Raw genomic sequence first — 20,739 nt, forward strand, 5'->3', positions numbered from 1 at the left:
ATCGGGCAAAGGCGTGTGTGAGGCGGGCACACAAGCGGGTTAGAGGGGCACAGGTGCGGGTGAGGGGGGCACAGGAGCGGGTGAGGGGGGCACAGGAGTGGGTGAGGGGGCACAGGCGTGGGTGAGGGGGCACAGGCACGGGTGGGGGGTACACAGGCGCGGGTGGGGGCGGTACAGGCGCAGGTGGGGGCGGTACAGGCGCAGGTGGGGGGGCACAGGTGCGGGTGAGGGGTACACGCGCGGGTGAGAGGGGTACAGGTGCGGGTGATGGGGGTACCGGCGCGGGTACCAGGGTACACACGTGGGTGAAGGCAGTACAGGAGCAGGTGAGGGGGGTACAGGTGCGGATGAAGGGGGTATAGGAGCGGGTGGGGGGGTACAGGAGCGGTGAGGGGGGTACAGGCGCAGGTGAGGGGGGTACAGGCGCGGGTGAGGGGGGTACAGGCGCAGGTGAGGGGGGTACAGGTGCAGGTGAGGGGGGTACAGGCGCGGTTGAGGGGGCTCATCCACCACGGGTGTGAAAGCAGGTACAGGTCAGGCAGGGTCTGCATGATAGGCATCGGTGAGCATAAAGTAGGAGGCAAGTCTGAGGGTCGGGTATGAAAGGCTGGCCTGGGAGGAGGGAAGGAGACTGCTCTGGGACCCTCCCTCGAGTGGGGCAGCACTCAGGGTCCCGGACCCAGGTCCACAGCCATCAGCACAGCAGGCACTTCCTTCAGCTATATTCAGCTCCACAGTCACTACATGTGGTATTAACACAGTGAATAATTCTTTTGTTCAGGTTTTCAAAATAATGGCCCCTAGCTATAACGATTCTGAAATAACAGACCTAAAAATCATCAGCAGTTACCCCGGCAGGAAGTGTGCTTTGCGATGCCTAGGTCAGCACCCAGACATCCCCACTCTGCCTGAAGCCCCCGGAGGGTGGGGCTCGCCGCACAGCCTCTCTGCAGACGGGGCAGTCACATGCTACAGGCGCCGGCCGGCCCTCTCTTCATTCTGGTGCCAGTGTGTCTCCTTGGGCTTGCCTCCCATTCTGCCGACCCCTGTACCCACAGACCGAGTCACTGCCCACCACTCAGTCTCACTGTGAGACCCTCTCTGCACGGCTCTGGGACACCCCAATGGTGCTGTGTGCTTACTGGGGTGAGAGTCAGGACTTCAACACGGTCCACAGAGCCTCACTCCAAAACTTAGCTCTGCCAACCAGCTCACAATATCGTATTCACCGGAGGAGGCTCACCCTCGCACCCCTGCCCCCACCTCCTGCCACTGTCCAACATTCACCTCAATCTCATCAGTGTCTTGAAAGGATCTGAAATGTCTGTGTGTACTTGTGCTGACGCCTCCCTCCCACCAGTGTAGACAGGGAACTTACTTGTCTCCCCGTCATGGTAGCCCAGGGCCTGACCGTGCAGGGCCTGACCATACCGGGCCTGACCGTCCCTGGCTGATGGAGGCTCTCAGATCGATGCTGCGGAGGAGGGCATGCGAGAAGCTAGTGCACCGGCAGCCCTGCTCTGCAGCCAGGCGGCGGTGCCTTGCTCAGGTCCCAGGGTTGCTCCAGGCCTCACATCAGTACTGCCTCCAACCTAGCCCAGCCATTATGGTGAATCAGGCATTAAAAAGCCCTTTCTTGACTTGAAACGTGTTTAAAAAATAATATTTAAAAAAACAAAACCAAAACCACCCCCCAGCTAGCAGTGAATTCAAGTCTACATCCTCATCTCAGCCTTGCCCATCTAGCTGGAAAGGCCCAGGCCCGGGAGGCAAGACCTGTGCCAGCGCGGAGGCCGCGGAAGCCGGCCCAGGGCCAAACCACCAGTGAACGGTGGGAGAGGCGAGGGGAGTGTAGCCGGGAGCCACAAAGGACAGGTCACGGCTCTTCTGGGCAGAAGGAATTTCCACTGTGCTATAGAGACTGGGAGAATTCTGGAGGGTTATGTGACTTTGCTACAGATAAAGTACGTAAAGAAGCCGGCCACAGAAGAGGTGGAGACCTGGCCTAAGACTCCTCAGACACAGCATCACCAGGGTCTAACCCAATGTGTATGTCTCTTGAGTCAAACACTTCGTGCTTGCCTGTGTTTCTCACACTTGAGAACACATGATCCTTCCAAATCCAGCCAAGATGGAGTTAAGAAAACTGCAAAAGGTGCAGGAGAAGTTACAACTTCAGGCACACAGCTGGCACCTAAACTCCCTACCACAGGCACAAACCCTGACTGTGAGGCATCAGGGCAGTGCCTGGGCAACCAGACTGTCATCAAACCAAAGACAGAACATGCGAACCTTCCTGTAGAGAATTCAGACACCTGAGAATACACCCACAGGCCCGGTGTTTCTCAGCCTGTCCTCTGGGGAGAGGACAGCATCACCACCTGGGGTGTGAGAGGACTCACTGGAGCTGTGAACCCCTGCTGGGGCTCCAGGAGAGGAACGGCGGGCCCTGGTGGGGCTCGCAGAGAGGAGCCAGGTCCAGACCAGTGTCTCCAGGTAACGAACGCCGCTTCCTGCCCTGGGCCGTGCAGACACCCATGTGAAATTCTCTAAATTATTATTTTTCTTCAGCTATCTGAAGGAAAACAGTAGGAGTAAATACACCAAAATGTTAATGAAGTTATCTCTGTGCAGCAGGGTAACTTGAAGAAAAAACAAATTACTTTTATTTATTATTTGAGACAGGGTCTCACTCTGTCGCCCAGGCTGGAGGGCAGAGGTGCAATCTCAGGTCACCACAGCCTGGATCTCCTGGCTCAAGCGATCCTCTCGCCTCAGCCTCCCAATTAGCTGGGACTACAGGCGCACACCACCGTACCCAACTCATCAAATTACTTTTATAATCAGGGGGAAAAAAAAAATCTTTTACAAAAGAATGAAAACAAGGGCTTCCAATTCAAAATGGTGACCTATGCATGTTGAATTGAAAGATGGTGAATTCCTGAGGTCAGGAGTTCAAGACCAGCTGGACAACATGGCGAAACCGCGTCTCTACTAAAAAATACAAAAAAATTACAGGTGGCAGGTGCCTGTAATCCCAGCTACTCGGGAGGCTGAGGAAGGAGAACTGCTTGAATCTGGGAGGCAGAGGTTGCGGTGAGCCGAGATTGCACCACTGCGCTCCAGCCTGGGCGACAGAGCGAGACTCCATCTCAAAAAAGAAAAAAAAAAAAAAAGATGGTGAGTTATGCATCTTTCCCCTCCCCTACAAGGCATTACCCACCACCCTACACCAGACGGCGTCCACAGCATTTGACAGCAAAAAAGACACAGCCATAGCCAGGATGCAAGGGTGAGTCCTCCTCAGCCACAACTCCGTTTGGTAAGAGGAAGAAATAAGTCCCTTAAAGCAAGATCCAGCCCAGCAATTCTCGTGGGTGTAAGTATGCCCCCAGGGCACATCTAGAAATGTCTGGAGACATTTTGGGGGCATGCTCTTGGCATCTGGCAGGCAGACACTAGGGATGCTGCTAAACATTCTATACTGCACAGTCTCCAGTGCCGCCCCCCACCCCCAACAAAGGCTCATCCAGCCCAAATGTTCACAGGCCGGTCCACCCCCTTGGTGGAAATAGAAGCTGGTGACGAAAGAGATTCCCAAGGTCAGTGCATGTTGACTGCAGCAATTCACATCTGTTCCATTCTCTTCCCACTTCACCAGGAAAACAGAAAAATAAGTACCTGCCAGGCACCCAGGAGCCCCACCAGCCCCAGCTGCCCTGACGCTGTGAGGAAGCAGACATCCCAGGTGATACTGCTGAAACCCACCTAGGGCTACCAAGCCCTCTGAAGAGGAAGGAATCCTCTGTGAGTCTGTGGAGGGCTCACTTGGCAGGAAAGCAGTTTAATTCTTACCAGGTGAAGATCCAGTCCAGAGCATGCCAGCTCCTACCACCCTGCAGGAGGATGCGCTCTCAAACTGGAGAAGCACGACATCCACCCCACACCTTCCACAACCCCAGTCCCGCAGCCCTCAGTCCCTTCTCTGACATCCGCACTGGCCCCTCCTGGAGACTGAAGAGTGCAGCCCTTGAGCTGTGAGCTCAGCATGTTCTGTTTAATTCTATACTAATAAATGCTTCTAAATCAAGGATCCCTAGTTCCCCAGCAAAACACCTCCATTATCCAGTAGGAATCACTCCTGAAAACTTCTACGAGAAAAAGTTTTAACTCAGTAGTGACACAAGTGTCAACAGAGGAATTACGACACTAGATTTCTTCACCTGTATGACTATCTGCATGACTATTTTAATCAGAAGCTATGCAATCACTCTGGAATGCAAATTACATTCAGGATTACAAAACAGCAGAAGACCTGAAGAAGAATCCTTTCTGGAGACCTTCCATCTCCCTTCCTAGTTCCTTCAATACACAATGAAAGGATTTCTGGAAACCTTTCCTATCTGGTGTTTCCCATATTCACCAGCCAGTACCAAAAGTGACAAACCACTGCGGTTCTGATCTTCAAGCCTTCTTGTGTGTTAGCTGAATTGATGGGCCTTGAGGTGCACTGCGTGAGACAAAGTGGTCAGTGGTTAAGGCTCCCTACTAACAGCAGCACAATGTCCTGGTATATACCTCTCTCAGCTGCAGGGTCTCCATCTCTAAACCAACAGAGATCCACCAATGTCGCTGAGTGTTAAAAACCAACCACCTACGCCTTAGAGAGATCTAGCAAGAGGCTAGACCTTTGGTAATGTCAACAACATTGCCCTCCCCTCCTGGATCAAATGAAGTGCTGGACACGCATCGCAAGCACCGAAACCACTAGTGGGACACTGCGAAACCACTAGTGGGTCGGGCGCGTGGCTCACACCTGTCAGCCCAAGGCAGGAGGATCGATTGAGCCCTGGAATTCAAAACCACCCTAGGCAACAGTGAAACCCCGTTTCTTTTTTAAAATATGAAATAAACCGCTAGATAATGAAGAGGAGGAGAAGCTTGCCTCTGCTTTCCTATGAAGACCAGCTACACCAGGGCACAGCCTGGCTTCAGCAGCGTTAACTGTAGCAGGGACCTTTTAATGAATGCCAAGCACTGCTTGGAACAGTAAGTGGTCACTCATTTCACCCTGAGGTGACACAGGCGCTACCACTGCTTAAATCTGACAAGAATAAACAATCACTAAGTGGGCCCTGATGTCTCCCAGTAAAGATGAACACAGAGGAGCCCGATTCACACCCCAGCAGGATGACTCACAGCCTGTGTTCTTCAGCCCTTTGCTGAATGGCCCTGGGGCTGGGGGAACGCACAGCAACCTGGCCATATTGCATCCTCCACACCTGTCGCCACACCGTCTGTCCTGAGACGGACGGGAACACCAGGGCGCCCTGGGAGGAGAGAAAAGCTACGCAGCTCCCCAGGAAGGCAACACAGAACCACAAAGCTCAGCCGCAGCTCTGAGAAAGCTATGACCTTGATCTTTTAAGGAATTCCTTCCCAGGTGCTTCATATGAAATCCTCTACTAACTAGGTAAAGAGCAAGTATCGGCTCCTTCTACTAGGAGCACAAATTTCATTCTAAGAAGTGCGACGTGGCTAGGTGACCACCCAAGGTCACGCAACCGGCAGCCGGACGGCAAGAGCTGTATTTCAGGTTTGGTGACGCCCATCAAAAAGGTCGCTGGGTGCCATCAGGCCGTGAGGTTTCTCCCTACAGCTCCTACCTAGCGACCGGCGCACCCGGCATCTCCCAGCCCTGGGCTCCCGGGAGGGCGGCCGGGCACCGGCCGGGCACGCCGCGCATTCTGTCTGCCTGGGCGCCAGAGATCCCACGCCCCGCAAACTCCGGCTTCCACCCCAGCCCCAAATTCCCCAGCCTTCGCGCTGCCAGAGTCGTCGCTGGCTCGGCTCACGCAGCTCTTCAAGCAAAGGGGCCACAGTCGGGCGCTGGGCAGGGCCAAAGCCGCCGCCCCCGTCACACCTGCCCGGCGCGGACCGGGCGCCCCCGAGGAGCCCGCACGGCCCCGTCAGGCCGCGCCCAGCTCCCGCCGCCCTCGCCGCTGGCCCTCCCGGGGCGGCCCCTCGCGGCCCACGGGCACTGGCCGGAGGCGCCATCGCTGCCCTCGGCCTGCGCGGCGCAGGCGCCCACCTTGAGGGTCGGGTACTCCTGGACCTTCAGGGTCATGGACAACTGAGCCGCCGACTCCTGCACCGCCATCTTGAAGCGGCCAAAACATTACCGGGCGGGGGACGCGCGAGCGCGCTGCACGCCGGGAAATGACGCCGCGCGCGCCGGCCGGAGCGGGGCGGGGGCGGGCCGATGCGCCTGCACCAATCGTATCCGCACAGTCGGCCGGAGGCGGAAGAAGGCGCGAACCAATCACTGCCGGGTTTCCTCCCGCTCAGCCAATCAACGATAGCCCCGGCTGGCGGTTTCCTCCTTGAATTCGCTGCCAGGTTCAGGCCGCAGATCCCGGGGCTGGGGGTGCTCCTGGGCTTGGGGCGGGCCGGTGGGGTGCGGAGAGCGGCCCGGGCGGGTGGAGCTGCGGCTGAGCGGGCTGGGGGACTTAGCGTCCGTCCAGTTACTCGGAGCTATCGCGGGGTGGTCCCCTGTGGGTCCCTCGTGCCTGCGGTACCAGGGCCAACGCCGACAAAACGCTTGGCCACATACGCCTGTAGCCAACTATATTTCTTTGGCCCTATTTTCACCGATTTACAGCTGCTGGAATCCTGATGTGGAACCTCCGACTTATTGGAAGAGGAAAGGCCCAATACCCAAAACTGACTTATGGACAGAAACTCCTGAAGCATGAGAAGCTTGTGGCCTCTCCGCCCTCTCCTTGCAGGGTGGGCAGCGCTGGCATCCGGGTCGTGCCCTGCCTTCATTTCAGCCATTTCACATTCTCAGCGTTTCAAACACCACCCGCCTCCCTCCTTTCCAAAATAAAACTGAAATTAGGTTTCATTACTTAGGAAATGACGTCCCAATTAAGCCACCTTGTGTTTCACGTTAACTCATTTCTAAACAATTTTTAAAATACTTGGTGTTTAAACAAAGGAAAAACATCTAAGGTGACAGCGATGAAGCGAGAACCTCCACTTGGAGGCTGCTACGTGTTACAGCCGGAATGCAAGACATCCGACCGGCACTGTGGAGTCTTCCTCTGTCTTACTTAAACAGGAGTTGGGACTAAGGAAAGTGTTATTCCTTAAGTGTGTGGCTGCAGACTCCAGTCTTTTAGATATTTGAAGTAAGTTTTACAGTGAAGTGCACAAATCTTGACTATAAAACTTTAATGAATTTTCACCCATATTTGCACGTTTATCTAACCATGTCCTGGTTGAGATTTAGGACATTTCCCATGGCACAGAAAGCTCCCCTGCCCCTTCTCAGGCTATATCCCCATCATTCTAACCCTGCTCCCCATAACAGCATTCCTGACCTTCTTGTAGATGGAAGCATGCAGTCTGTACTCTTTGCATCTCTTCACAGTTCACATGGTGTCTGCCACTCTCTGGGATGGTCCCAGTAACACACGGGAGCACTGCAGCAGTTGGATGGACTGCCGTCCTCTTTAGAGACTTTTCGTTCACTTCACCAGGGATTCAAGATTAACCCAAAGTAAAGGACACAGGTTTCATTTCCATGGTAAAACAATCCCATCCTAGTACCATCTACAATCAGAAATACTTAGGAATGATAAGGCAGAGGTTTGCACATTGGAGAGGTTGTTTGACCCTCTACAACCTTTGGGTCATTCATTCTAGGTTTTCTTATATAGGAAGATAAAACTGTATTTGAATTAGTGGGTCCTTTTGTAAACCAAAACGTGTCTGAGACAGATCTCAATCAGTTTAGAAGTTTATTTTGCCAAGGTTAAGGATCATGACCGGAGACACAGCCTCAAGAGGTCCTCAGAACACATGTCCAAGGCGGTTGAGTTACAGCTTGATTGTATATGTTTTAGGGAGATATAGGCATCAATCAATACATGTGACATTTACGTTGGTTTGGTCTGAAAAGGCAGGACAACTCAAAACAGGGCAGGGTCTTCCATGTCACAGGTGGATTCAAAGATTTTCTGATTGGCAATTGGTTGAAAGAGTTCTTATCTAAAGATCTGGAATCAAGAGAAAGGAGCATCTGGATTAAAAGGGGTTGTGAAGACCAAGGTTCTTATTACGTAGATGAAGTCTCATAGGTGGCCACCATTAGAGGCGATAGATGGCAAATGTTTCCTGTCTAGATCTTTAAAAGCTGCTAGACTTGGCTGGGCGCTGTGGTTCACACCTGTAATCCCAGCACTTTGGGAGGCTGAGGCAGGTGGATCATGAGGTCAGGAGATCAAGACTGTCCTGGCTAACACGGTGAAACCCCGTCTCTACTAAAAATACAAAAAGTTAGCCAGGCATGGTGGTGGGCACCTGTAGTCCCAGCTACTCAGGAGGCTGAGGCAGGAGAATGGCGTGAACCCAGGAGGCAGAGCTTGCAGTGAGCCGAGATTGCACCACTGCACTCCAACCTGGGCGAAAGTGCGAGACTCTGTCTCACAAAAAAAAAAAAAAAAAAAAAAAAAGATCTCTGTTTTAATGTTGATGCTGGTAAGTTTTGTGCCTGAACTCCAAAGGGAGGAGGGGATACTGAGGCACGTCCGACCCTCCCTTCCCATTAATAGCGGCAGAAGGCAGAGCAGTTACCCAGTGAAATGCAACCTTCAAGCTGAAGACAGTTTAAAGCCTACCTACAAGTCCCAGGTAAATCCATGGACTGGATTGGGAACCCGTCTTCCTGCTTGGCATTCTTTCCTCTGATTGGTCCCCACCCACCACCTATTTTACATATACCTACCCTTCCCTAATGGGTTTTTTGTTTGTTTGGTTTTTGTTTCTTTTAGACGGAGTCTTGCTCTGTCACCCAGGCTGAAGTGCAGTGGTATGATCTTGGCTCACTGCAAGCTCTGCCTCCCAGGTTCACGCCATTCTCCTGCCTCAGCCTCCCTAGTAGCTGGGACTACAGGTGCCCGCCACCATGCCTGGCCAATTTTTTTTGTATTTTTAGTAGAGACGGGGTTTCACTGTGTTAGCCAGGATGGTCTTAATCTCCTGAACTTGTGATCCGCCCACCTCAGCCTCCCAAAGTGCTGGGATTACAGGCGTGAGCCACCGTGCCTGGCCCCAATTGGTTTTTTACATTGTTGTCCCCACCTTTGAATGATGTCTTTGTTTTAGCCATTTTTGCATACTCACAAATCAGTCAGTGTGCGCTCCCCATTCTGAGCCCATAAAAACCCCAAACCCAGCCACATGGAGAGAGAAACCACCCAACTTTAGGTGGTGGACCACCCTCACATCCCTGCTCCACTGAGAGCTGCTTTGTCACTCAATAAAATTCTTCTCCATCCTCCTCACCCTTCAATTGTCAATATATCATCATCCTTCTTGGACATGGGACAAGAGCTCAGGATGCACCAAACATAAGTACAGAGAAGGCTGTAACACTGTGACCCTTTGCCCTTCGCCAGTGGAGGGCAGCCACCCCATGTGACAGAAGCAGCAGCGGGGCTGAGCCAGCCCTGGAGCTGTGGGCCAATGCAGGGCAAGGGGCTGACAGAGCTGTTGACACACCGCGGTCCATCAGGATGCAAACTAAAAGAGCTCATTAGCACTCTGTAACACCCCCTCTAGGGCTTCAGGATCACGGCACCCCTACCTGGGTGCCACTGTGTTCCCCTCATCTGGATGCCAGAGTCCACCATGGGAGTGGCTTGCAACATGCCTGGTCCAGCCACAAGCCCTGCATGGAGCCTGCTTCTGTACTGACACTTGGAACCATTGGCTGGACCGCACGCTCACTCACTCACACACCCCCTCCCGCTGGTGGCTGAGTGTGCAGTCGCAGCAGCTTCAGGATCCATGCCGGAGCACAGGCCTGGCATGACCTGACAGGCCAAGGGAATGGGGCATCTCCCATGGCAAACCTGGGCCTGAGCAAGGCCTGGGCAAGGGTGTCACTGGCCGGCGGTCTCTGGCTAACAAGTGACCAAGAAAAGTCCTGCGTCACCATGGTGGCCTGAACTAATTTTTCAGGTTTCTTTGAAACCCCCTTGGCTGAGGGTGGGGGTGGGGGGTTCCATTCAGTCAGTTGGGGGAGCTTAGAATTTTATTTTTGGTTTACATCACTTGAAATTGTCCCATTGTCAGACTCCGACACCAACTGGGTATGCTACGGTCCAACCCCATTCACACTCACTCGAAGAGTCAGCACAGACCCCACAGGCCAAGGACTCCGTTCCACAGGGCTGTCCCCACTCCAGGTGATGGCTGCACATGGGGTACCCAAGCCACCCACAAGGCAAATGACACATTTGGGGCTCACACAAACCCTTCCTCAGGTTCAGTAATTTGCTAGAGTGACTCACAGAGCTCAGGAAACACTTCACGCTTCCCAGCTTATTATGAAGGACACAGCTCAGGAACAGCTAACAGGAGTGCATTGGGCATGGTGGGGCGAGGAGCTCCCGAGCCCTCTCTGCGTGTCAACCGCTCAGCACTTCAGGGCATCCACCAGCCAGGAGGCTCTCCTGAATTTCATTATTCACACATTTTCATATCTCAGTCTCCAGCCCCCCTTATCCCCAGAGGTGGAGGTCGAGTGGGAGAGGGGCTGAGAATTCCTGCCAACTAATCTCTGGGTCTTTCTAGTGATATCTGGAGGCCCCACCCAGAGTCACCTCATTAACATAAACTCAGGTGTGGTGGGAAGGGGCTCCTTATGAAGAAAAAAGACGCTTCCACACTCAGGAAATCATAAGGGTTGTAGACACTCAGTGACCGGAACCAGGGACCAGGACCAAATATACTTTCTGTTGTAGTATCGCATTCAACAGCTAACATGTTATGTGTCTCTTGGTTCAAACTTCCAAAATCTTAGGCTCCAAAGTCTTGCCCAGTGTGGGTTGGCTGTCCATCCGGACTAATCAGCTATACCGGGGTGAGCTGTGGGGTACACGTGGTTCCCTTGTGTGGGTGGGCCAGGAGCGCCCAGAGAAGAGCAGCCCAGAGAGAAATGGTGCTGGGCGCCTCCTGCATGGCCGCCATGTGGGAGGACCTGACCTCTGGCTCAGGGACACACTGTCATAGCCAACTCACACCACATGCTGCAGGGGTCCACATCCTGGGGCCCTTCTTATCTCCACTGATGGACTGCAGGGCTCTGCTACTTAAAGGTAACCCCCTCAAGGTCAAGGGGGTGACTCTGCCCCAAGCTGCACGACACAGCACTTCCTCTCTCCCAGCCAGATCAGTTTTCTGAGGTGGAGTTGCCCTTGTCATTATTTTGATCCACACATCTCTTAGGAGGTGGTTAACTCCTGCTGAAAAACTTAATTCTTAAATGAATGAAACGTGTACCTCACATCAGGTGAGAAGATTTTACGCAATTCACTGTTTTATTGGGTTTTTGTGTTGCGTTTTTTTTTTTTTTTTTTTTTTTTTTTTTTTTGAGACAGAGTCTTGCCCTGTCTCCCAGGCTGTAGTGCAGTGGCACGATCACAGCTCACTGTAGCCTCCACCTCTTGGGCTCAACCAATCCTCTCACTTCAGCCTCCCGAGTAGCTGGGACTACAGGCATATGCCACCATGCCTAGATAATTTTTAAAGTTTTTTGTAGAGACAGGGTTTTGCCACGTTGCCCAGGCTGGTCTCAAACTCCTGGGCCCGAGCGCTGACTGTTTTGTTGGTAAGAAAATAGCATTTGATTTTCCCTTAAAATTATTTAGTAATACAAACTACAATTAGTTCCTATGGTTAGCCGTAGGGGTGGGATCGACTCAAGCCACACAATTGTTATCTTCACAACATCTGTTTGTAAATGTCTCCAGTAAAGGCCTCTTGGTTCCCTGGAGGAGGCGGCCGGACACTGCCGGTGCTGGACGGTGGCCTCCCTGCTTCCGGGTGGGGCCCAGCCAGGGGGAGTGCTTGAGGTGGCTTCTGTTGGGCCAAGATTGTAGAAGTTCCTTCCAAAAGGTGGTATGAGCCCTAAAATTACACTTGAAAACCTTTACCTGGGACGGGACAGAGTTAAGTGCCTTGGAGAAGAAGGACCTGTCTTCCTGTAGATGCCTGATGGGGCGGGGGCGGGGGGCAAGAGGAGCTGGAGTGAGAGGTGCCGGCCGCCTGCTCCGTGGGTTTCTGTGACCATGGCTGAAGAAATCAGGAACGTGTGCATGTGTAAGTGTGTGCACGCGTGAGGCCCCTTCCCACCCTCTTGTCAGGTGACGCCCACCTGCAAGGACACCTCGGCTCCGGTGCGGGGATTTGCATACGGAACCCCGTCCCTCAATATCGCCAGTGTGGATTTCCTGGGGAGGAGAGACAGGGACAATTGCGAGAGCTAGACTGTCTGACACGAGGCCGCTGAGTCATTGAAAAAGGTTTTCTGCAAGGCTGGGCATGGTGGCGTCCCAGCTACTCGGGAGCCAAGGCAGCAGGCTTGCTTAAGCCCAGGAGGTTGAGGCTGCAGTGAGCCATGATCGCGCCATGGCTCCCCAGCTGACGCTGCAGAGGGACACCCTGTCTCAAAAAACAAAAGTTGTCTTCTTATTTGGGGGTCGTATTAGTGGAATTAATCCACTATTTTCCTGATTCTAAGCAATGAACCTCAGCAGATAAAGAGGGTGCCCACAAAATAGTCACTAAAATTGTCCATGTAGTAGGTCACAATGAAAGCGTCAATACATTGCAAACAGTGGAAACACTACAGGTGAAATTCTAGATCACAAAACACCCACACTATAATAAAATAGAGATTTTCCACCCAGAAATGGAAAATCCCTCTTTCTGGTGTCAAAGAGATGCTAAGAAATGGAGCTTGCAGAATTTCTAGAAATCAGTAATAATCAAACTACGTATATCAGAACTAATGGGCTAATGTTACTGCCGTGCTCACGGAAAAGTTCATAGTTTTTAAGTGCTGTAGTAATTACAAAAAGAAGAAAGAAAGAATGACCTATACATGCTATTCAGAAAATTTAAAGGGATGACAGCAAGAAGAAAAGCCTGTGGAAACAAAAATAATAAAGTTGGAAATTAAAAGGTAAGAAAAAATTAAAAGGCAGAACAAAATTATATGAGTGTAAATATATAGCAAGACCCTGTCTCTACAAACAAACAAAAAAATCTGAGAATGAAGGTGCATACCTGTGATCCCAGCTACTTGGAAGGCTGAGGCGGGAGGATCACTCGAGCCCAGAAGGTTGAGGCTGCCGTGAGCCATAGTTACACCACTGCACTCCAGGCTGGGCAACAGAGTGAGACCCTGTCTCAAAAAAAAAAAAAAAAAAAAGATGAACAGATGTTTCACAAAAGAACACACAACTGACCCTTGAACAACTTGGGAGTTAGGGTTGCTGACCCCCTCACCGTGGAAAATCCACATGTGACACTTGACTCCCCAGAACCTAACTACAGATAGCCTACTGTTGACTGGAAGCCTTATCGATAACATAAATAGTTGATTGATGGCCGGGCGCGGTGGCTCAAGCCTGTAATCCCAGCACTTTGGGAGGCCGAGACGGGCGGATCACGAGGTCAGGAGATCGAGACCATCCTGGCCTACACGGTGAAACCCCATCTCTACTAAAAAATACAAAAAACTAGCCGGGCGAGGAGGCAGGCGCCTGTAGTCCCAGCTACTCGGGAGGCTGAGGCAGGAGAATGGCGTCAACTCGGGAGGCGGAGCTTGCAGTGAGCTGAGATCCGGCCATTGCACTCCAGCCTGGGTGACAGAGCAAGACTCCGTCTCAAAAAAAAAAAAAAATAGTTGATTGATTAATACCTGGAAGCCTTATCAATAACATAAACAGTTGATTGATTAATACCTGGAAGCCTTATCGATAACATAAACAGTTGATTGGTTAATACCTGGAAGCCTTATCAATAACACAAGCAGTTGATTAATACATATTTTGTTTGTTATGTGTATCACAAACTGTACTCTTATTAAAAAAAAAGGTAAGCTATGGAAGAGAAAATGTTATTAAGAAACTCATAAGGAAGAGAAAATAGATTCAGGGTCCACTGAGTGCAGGGGGCCATCAAGGTCTCCATCCTCCTCCTGCTCATGTGAGTGGCTGAGGAGGAGGAGCAAGGGGGTTTGGTCCTGCCGTCTTGGGATGGCCCAAGTGATCCTTCCACCTCAGCCTCCCGAGTAGCTGGGATCACAGGCATGCACCTTCATTCTTCATTCTCAGCATCTTTCTTCCTTCCTTCCTTCCTTCCTTCCTTCCTTCCTTCCTTCCTTCCTTCCTTCCTTCCTTCTTCCTTCCTTCCTTCCTTTCCTTCTTTCCTTCTTTCTTTCTTGAGACAGGGTCTTGCTATGCTGCCTAGGCTGGGCTCAAACTCCTGGCCTCTAGTTATCCTCCTACCTTGACCTCCCAAACTGCTGGGATTATTTTTTTGCTATGTTTAAATTGCATCATTTGTCTTTGTATCGTTGATGTGTAGAGTTGAGTTCTTCAGATATTCTGTACACGTGTCTTTTGTGAGCTATAGCCACGTGTGGCTTAATGACGGGGATGTGTCCCAGAAAATGCATCATTTCATGATTTTGTCATTGTGTGACATCACAGAGTGCACCCACACGAACCTGGAAGCCACGGCCCACCACACTCCCGGCTGCAGGTAGAGCCCATCATTCCGAGGCACGAACCCGCTCAGTGCATCCCTGCGCCGAATTCTCTCAGCTGCTGTAGCACAATGAAGTGTTTGTGTATCTAAACATAGAAAAAGTACAGTTAAAATAGGGTGTGAAGGTACGAAATCGAACACCTGTGTAGCTTCTTCACCATGACTGGGGCTCGCAGGACTGGAAGCTGCTCTGGGTAAGCTGGTGAGTGAAGAGTGACTGTGAAGGCCTAGCCCATGACCGCACACTGTCATAGACCCTATAGATACTGCACACTTAGGCTGCACTACATTTATACTCATTTTTTTATTTCTTCAATAATAATTAACTTTGTCTTATTGTAACTTTCTTACTTTGTAGACTTTTTGATTTTTAAACACTTTTTAGCTCTTTTATAACAGCTTAAAATACAAACACATTGTACAACTCTACAAAAATATTTCTTTTCTTTTTATCCTTATTCCGAAAGCCTTTATTTCTATTTTAAAATGTTCTTATGTTATTTTTCACTTTCTCAACTTTTCTTAAAAACTAAGACACAAGGCCGGGCGTGGTGGCTCACACCTGTAATCCCAGCACCTTGGGAGGCCAAGGTGGATGGATCACCTGAGGTCAGGAATTCAAGACCAGCCTGGCCAACATGGTGAAACCCTGTCTCTACTAAAAATACAAAAATTAGCCAGGCATGGCGGTGCATGCCTGTAGTCCCAGCTACTCAGGAGGCTGAGGCAGGAGAATCACTTGAACCCAGGAGGCAGAGGCTGTAGTGAGCTGAGATCGTACCACTGCACTCCAGCCTGGGTGACAGAGTGAGACTCTGTCTCAAAACAAAACAAAATAAACAAAAAAACAAACTAAGACACAAACATACACATTAGCCTCAGCCTACACAGGGTCAGGATCACCAATATCTCTGCCTTCCACCTCCCCTTCTTGTCCCACTGGCAGGTCTTCAGGGACAGTAAGGCGTATGAAGCTGTCACATGTTATGATAACAGGGCCTTCTGGACACCACCCAAAGGACCACCACACACATGTGAATGATGCATTGTGCTGTGACATTAGGGCAGCTACAATGCCTGAGGGTGATAGGAACTTTTCAGCTCCATTTGACTTTTACGGGGCCACCATCACATATGCAGTCCACTGTTGACCAAAACGTTGTTACGAGGCACGTGTCTATATATGTGTTGTGATATTTTCCCCCAGTCTATAACTTACCTTTGTTATTTACTGAATTTGTCTTTCAATGAGCAGGTGTTGATTTTAATGAAGTCTAGTTTTTTCTTTTAGGGATCATGCTTTTTGTTTCTTATCTAGGAACTGTTTGACTACCCCAGCATTATACAGTGCTCTCCTTCTGGAAGTTCAATAACCTTACGTTCTACACTGATGTCTACGGTTCGCCTTGAATTACTTTTGCAAATTGTTGGATATAGTAGTTGAGGTTCACTTTTTTGGCCGGGCACAGTGCAACCCTGACAGGAGCAGTATAGCCAGACCTTGCAAAATAAAAAACAGGTAGTAGAGCTACATGTATCAGCATGAAAAACCATCCAAAATATACTTGTAGGTGAAAGAAAGTACACTCAACAATGCCTAGCAGGCAGAACGGTGGCCCCAAAAATACACATCCACATGCTGACCCCAGAGCTGGCCAATGTGGATTATTTGGAAACAAGTTCTTTCCAGATGTAATCACGTTAAGGATCTCGTGAGGAGATCCTCCTGGATTTACAGGAGGGGCCTAAACTGAACGACAAGTGTCCTTTTAGGAGAAAAGACGGAACCCTGCCTGCAAGGCTGAAGGGATCCTCCCGCTTCAGCCTCCCGAGTAGGTGGGACCACAGGTGCACGCCACTGCCCCTGGCTAACTGTTGTAGTTTTTGTAGAGTCAGGGTCTCACCATGTTACCCAGGCTGACGTTCTTTCCACCTATGGAATCGTGGAGGCTGCTTGGGCCTCCCGCTCATTCAGCAGGACTGCAGCCCCCAGCCCTGCCTGCAGAGCCTGTCCAGCCCTGGTCCCTCTCGGAGCCACACGGTAGCTGTGTGGGATGGTGCCCGCGTGGAAAGTGCTGCCGCTGCCTGGCCCCAAACACCACACTTCCCTCCTGGGGGTGGGAGGGCAGGATGCAGCTTCACCCTTTATCTTGCAGGGATTCCCTTTCCCCAGTGGACCCCACAAACTTCCCATGGGGCTAATTCTGGTTCCCTGAGGCTGGTCCCACCAAGGTCCCCGATGCCATCCTGCACTGTCCTGGCGTGGGCTAAGTCATCTCCTCCCAGAATATGTTCAGATCCTAACTCCTGGTATCCCAGGATGTGACCTTTGGAAAAAGGGTTCCTGCAGGCAACCAAGTTCAGACTCCTCCGTCTTGAAGGCGGGTCTCACTCCAGCACCCCTGTGTCCTTACAAAGCGGGAATCTGGAGACAGACAGGCAAGGAGAGGCCCTGCGAGAGTGAAGACAAGGTTGGGGCGGTGCTTCCTAAGGCCAAGGAACCGAGGAACACGGAGGGCTTTGACGGCCCCCAGGAGCTGGAGAGAGGATGCAGCCGGTTCTCCCTCGGAGCCTCGGGAGGGGCCAGCCCTGCCCACACCCTGATCCCAGCTTCGGCCTCTGGAGTTGTGGCCTGGGGGCTGCAGCGCTGGGGGCTGCCCCCAGAGGCCCACTCCGGAGTGTTGGACCCTCCCTCTATCACCTTCCCTGGCCTCTGCGGCCACCCTCCCGTCCAGTCCAGAGTGGGCGCCCAGTCCCGCAGCTGGGGCCATCCAGTCCTGAGTGGGCACCCACATCTGCAGATGGAGGCCGCACAGATGGCGTCTGCTGGCTTTGCCCTTCATCTTGTCTTTCTGGGCCTTCCCCTCCTACAGGCTCACCACATTCCCAGTCCCAGGGACTCCAGATGTGACTTTGGAGGCAGGACACTGAGTGTGGGGGTCTGGGGGAGTGACGTCCTCAGGAGGATGCAAGAAGGGCTTTGGCCAGGGAAAGGCTGGGCGCCTCAGCCTGCAGCACAGGGCTGCGTCCACCGTGAGGAAGGCTGCGGTGGGGAAAGATGTTCTCACTTCACCTGTGTCTGCCCAGGCGTGTCTGCCCCAGCCTCGGAGCTCATAGCTCTTGGGCAGCTTGGAAGCATATGACCCCCCAACCAGTGTCTCACTGTGAGGCAGGAGGGTATGACCCCCATATGTGTCTCACTGTAGGGGAGCATATGACCCCCGACCCGTGTCTCACTGTGGGGGAGCATATGACCCCCCAACCGTGTCTCACTGTGAGGCGGGAGGGTATGACCCCCACATGTGTCTCACTGTGGGGCAAGAGTCGCGGCACCCGGTATCTCCTGGTGTCACTCTTCAGCCCCGGCCGGCTCAGCTTCTCAGTCTGTGTCATGACCACATGAGATGCATGGACCAGACACCCGTCTGCACTGCACCCAGCCTTGGGTGGAGGAATGGAGGTCTGAGTGGGGGAATGGAGGCCTGAGTGGGGGAATGGAGGCCTGAGTGGAGGAATGGAGGCCCTGAGTGCAGGAATGGGGGCCTGAGTGGAGGAATGGAGGCCCTGAGTGCAGGAATGGAGGCCTGAGTGGAGGAATGGAGGCCTGAGTGGGGGAATGGAGGCCTGAGTGGAGGAATGGAGGCCGGAATGCGGGAATGGAGGCCTGAGTGTGGGAATGGAGGCCTGAGTGCGGGAATGGAGGCCTGAGTGGAGGAACGGAGGCCTGAGTGGAGGAATGGAAGCTTCAGTGGAGGAGTGGAGGCCTGAGTGTGGGAATGGAGGCCTGAGTGCGGGAATGGAGGCCTGAGTGGAGTAATGGAAGCTTCAGTGGAGGAGTGGAGGCCTGAGTGCGGGAATGGAGGCCTGAGTGGAGGAACGGAGGCCTGAGTGCGGGAATGGAGGCCTGAGTGGGGGAATTAGAGCCCTTGAGTGGAGGAATGGAGGCCTGAGTGGAGGAATTAGAGGCCTTGAGTAGGGGAATGGAGGCTTGAGTGGGGGAATGGAGGCCTGGGGTTTGTCTTTTTCCTGGTGACTCCAGGGGGCTCTGAAGCGCATGTCCCACCCAGACATCTTTATTGCCTCTGTTGTGGCTGCAGCCCTGGGATCTCCGCTTGCCCTGCACGGACCCACTCCCTAGGCCTGCAGGCCACAGATGTCGGGTTCTCAAGTCCTTCAAGGAAGTTGTGAGATGAGCCTCCCTACCCCAGGCCCTGACTGGTACCCATTAGCATACAGATAAGGGGCGCAGCAGGAATCCGTGGCCCACTCCATTGTCGATGAAGAGGGCAAAGTGGTGAGCAACGGGGGAAGGGGGAGGGGGAGGTTTAGAGGGTTAGGGGCTAGGGTTAGAGTTTGGGTTGTGGGTTAAATTTTACGGTTAAGGTTAGGGTTAGGGACTCTCGGGTTAGGGAGCTGGTTAGAGGGGTTGGTGCTGAGTGAAATCACAGATCCCATCTGGGCCTTCCCTGGGCAGCAGTGGGTGATGCCAGTGGGGGTGATTCAACCCCATAAGCCTGATTTGTGGGGAATGAGCCGCAGGGTGGATAAGAAGGACTAACACTGAAATATTTTTTTTTTCCCAAATGTTTGGAAGGACAGTGCGTTCTGATCCACATGGCGGTTAAAAATCAATACCCGTTGTATGTTAAGTGCACAAATATTGGTGATCTATAGTAAAATATTGTCCATAACTAGAGACACTACACCAATTGGTAGTTAAACCCATAACAGTCTATCTTCAAGTAGTTAAAATATGGATTTGACTTGTGTATTAATTCCTCATGATAGGTATAATGATTTTAAAAATGAGATTTTTAATATAAACAGAAGAGCTGTTAGTCAAAATAATTTCTTGCCCACGGCAGTGGCATCAACAAGCCATTACTTTGGGCACGATGGCAGATCCCAGGGGGCCTTCCCTTTTTCTTATCATTCTGGTGGCTGCTTTATAAAGCACGTCACAGACACCATCACCCCGACCTTCCTTAGTCGCCTGCCAACTCTAATTTTGCAGTTTATCACGAAATGCCAGACTTGCCCAGCATGTCATTTAATCGTATGCTTGGAGGCTTCCAGATTGCTTGGTTATCATGAAATTATTTTTCAATAAAAATGCATAAAAATTTGTGATCACTATTTTGTTAAGCCGGATGCCAGGCCTGCCTTTGTCACAGCTAATGGCAGGCCATCTTGCCCACCCCCCCGCCAGCGTTTGTAACTCTTGGTAGCACAGAAGTATTGATCCAGTTGATCACAAAGCAAAGCACTTGGAGGTGCTGGTCATGAAGAATGCTGTAGCCACCGCGGCTTCCACGTGGACGTCACTGTCACTTAACAGCTTTGAAACAAGCGCCTTTCATCCTCTTGGAGGGAGGTGAAGAGGGAATAATGTTACTCACAGGACTGTTGTGCACTATTCTGAGAGTAACTGGGACAACAGAGCTGACGGGCGTCTGCCACCGAGGCCCTGTACCACCCGGGACAACAGAGCTGATGGGCATCTGTCACTGAGGCCCTGGACCACCCGGGACAACACAGCTGGTGAGCGTCTGTCACTGAGGCCCTGGACCACCCGGGACAACAGAGCTGGTGGGCATCTGGGATAACAGAGCTGACGGGCGTCTGTCACCGAGGCCCTGGACCACCCAGGACAACAGAGCTGACAGGCGTCTGTCGCCAAGGCCCCGGATCACCCAGGACAACAGAGCTGGTCGGCGTCTGGGACAACAGAGCTGACGGGCGTCTGTCGCCGAGGCCCTGGACCACCTGGGACAACAGAGCTGATGGGCGTCTGTCACCGAGGCCCTGGACCACCCAGGACAACAGAGCTGGTGGGCATCTGTCACTGAGGCTGGGACAACAGAGCTGACAGGTGTGTGTCACCGAGGTCCTGGACCACCTGGGACAACAGAGCTGGTGGGCGTCTGTCGCCGAGGCCCGGGATTACCCGGGACAACAGAGCTGGTGGGCGTCTGTCACTGAGGCCCTGGACCACCTGGGACAACAGAGCTGGTGGGCGTCTGTCGCCGAGGCCCGGGATCACCCGGGACAACAGAGCTGGTGGGTGTCTGTCACTGAGGCCCTGGACCACCTGGGACAACAGAGCTGGTG

The 20,739-nt window shown here is 52.3% G+C and overlaps 1 protein-coding gene across 1 annotated transcript in view; it reads right to left on the reverse strand.

Annotated features, from left to right (window-relative positions):
* Positions 1–20,739, reverse strand: part of MAEA (macrophage erythroblast attacher, E3 ubiquitin ligase) — a 182,014-nt gene that overhangs the window by 44,072 nt on the left and 117,203 nt on the right. Inside the window, exon 2 of the mRNA XM_050790740.1 lies at positions 6,092–6,183. Within this exon, the coding sequence (XP_050646697.1) occupies positions 6,092–6,160 (69 nt within the window). The 5' untranslated portion in view covers positions 6,161–6,183. The remainder of the gene's footprint in view (positions 1–6,091; positions 6,184–20,739) is intronic.

This window comes from Macaca thibetana, chromosome 5, assembly GCF_024542745.1.
Source record: "Macaca thibetana thibetana isolate TM-01 chromosome 5, ASM2454274v1, whole genome shotgun sequence".
In the NCBI taxonomy this organism is placed as follows: Eukaryota; Metazoa; Chordata; class Mammalia; order Primates; family Cercopithecidae; genus Macaca; species Macaca thibetana.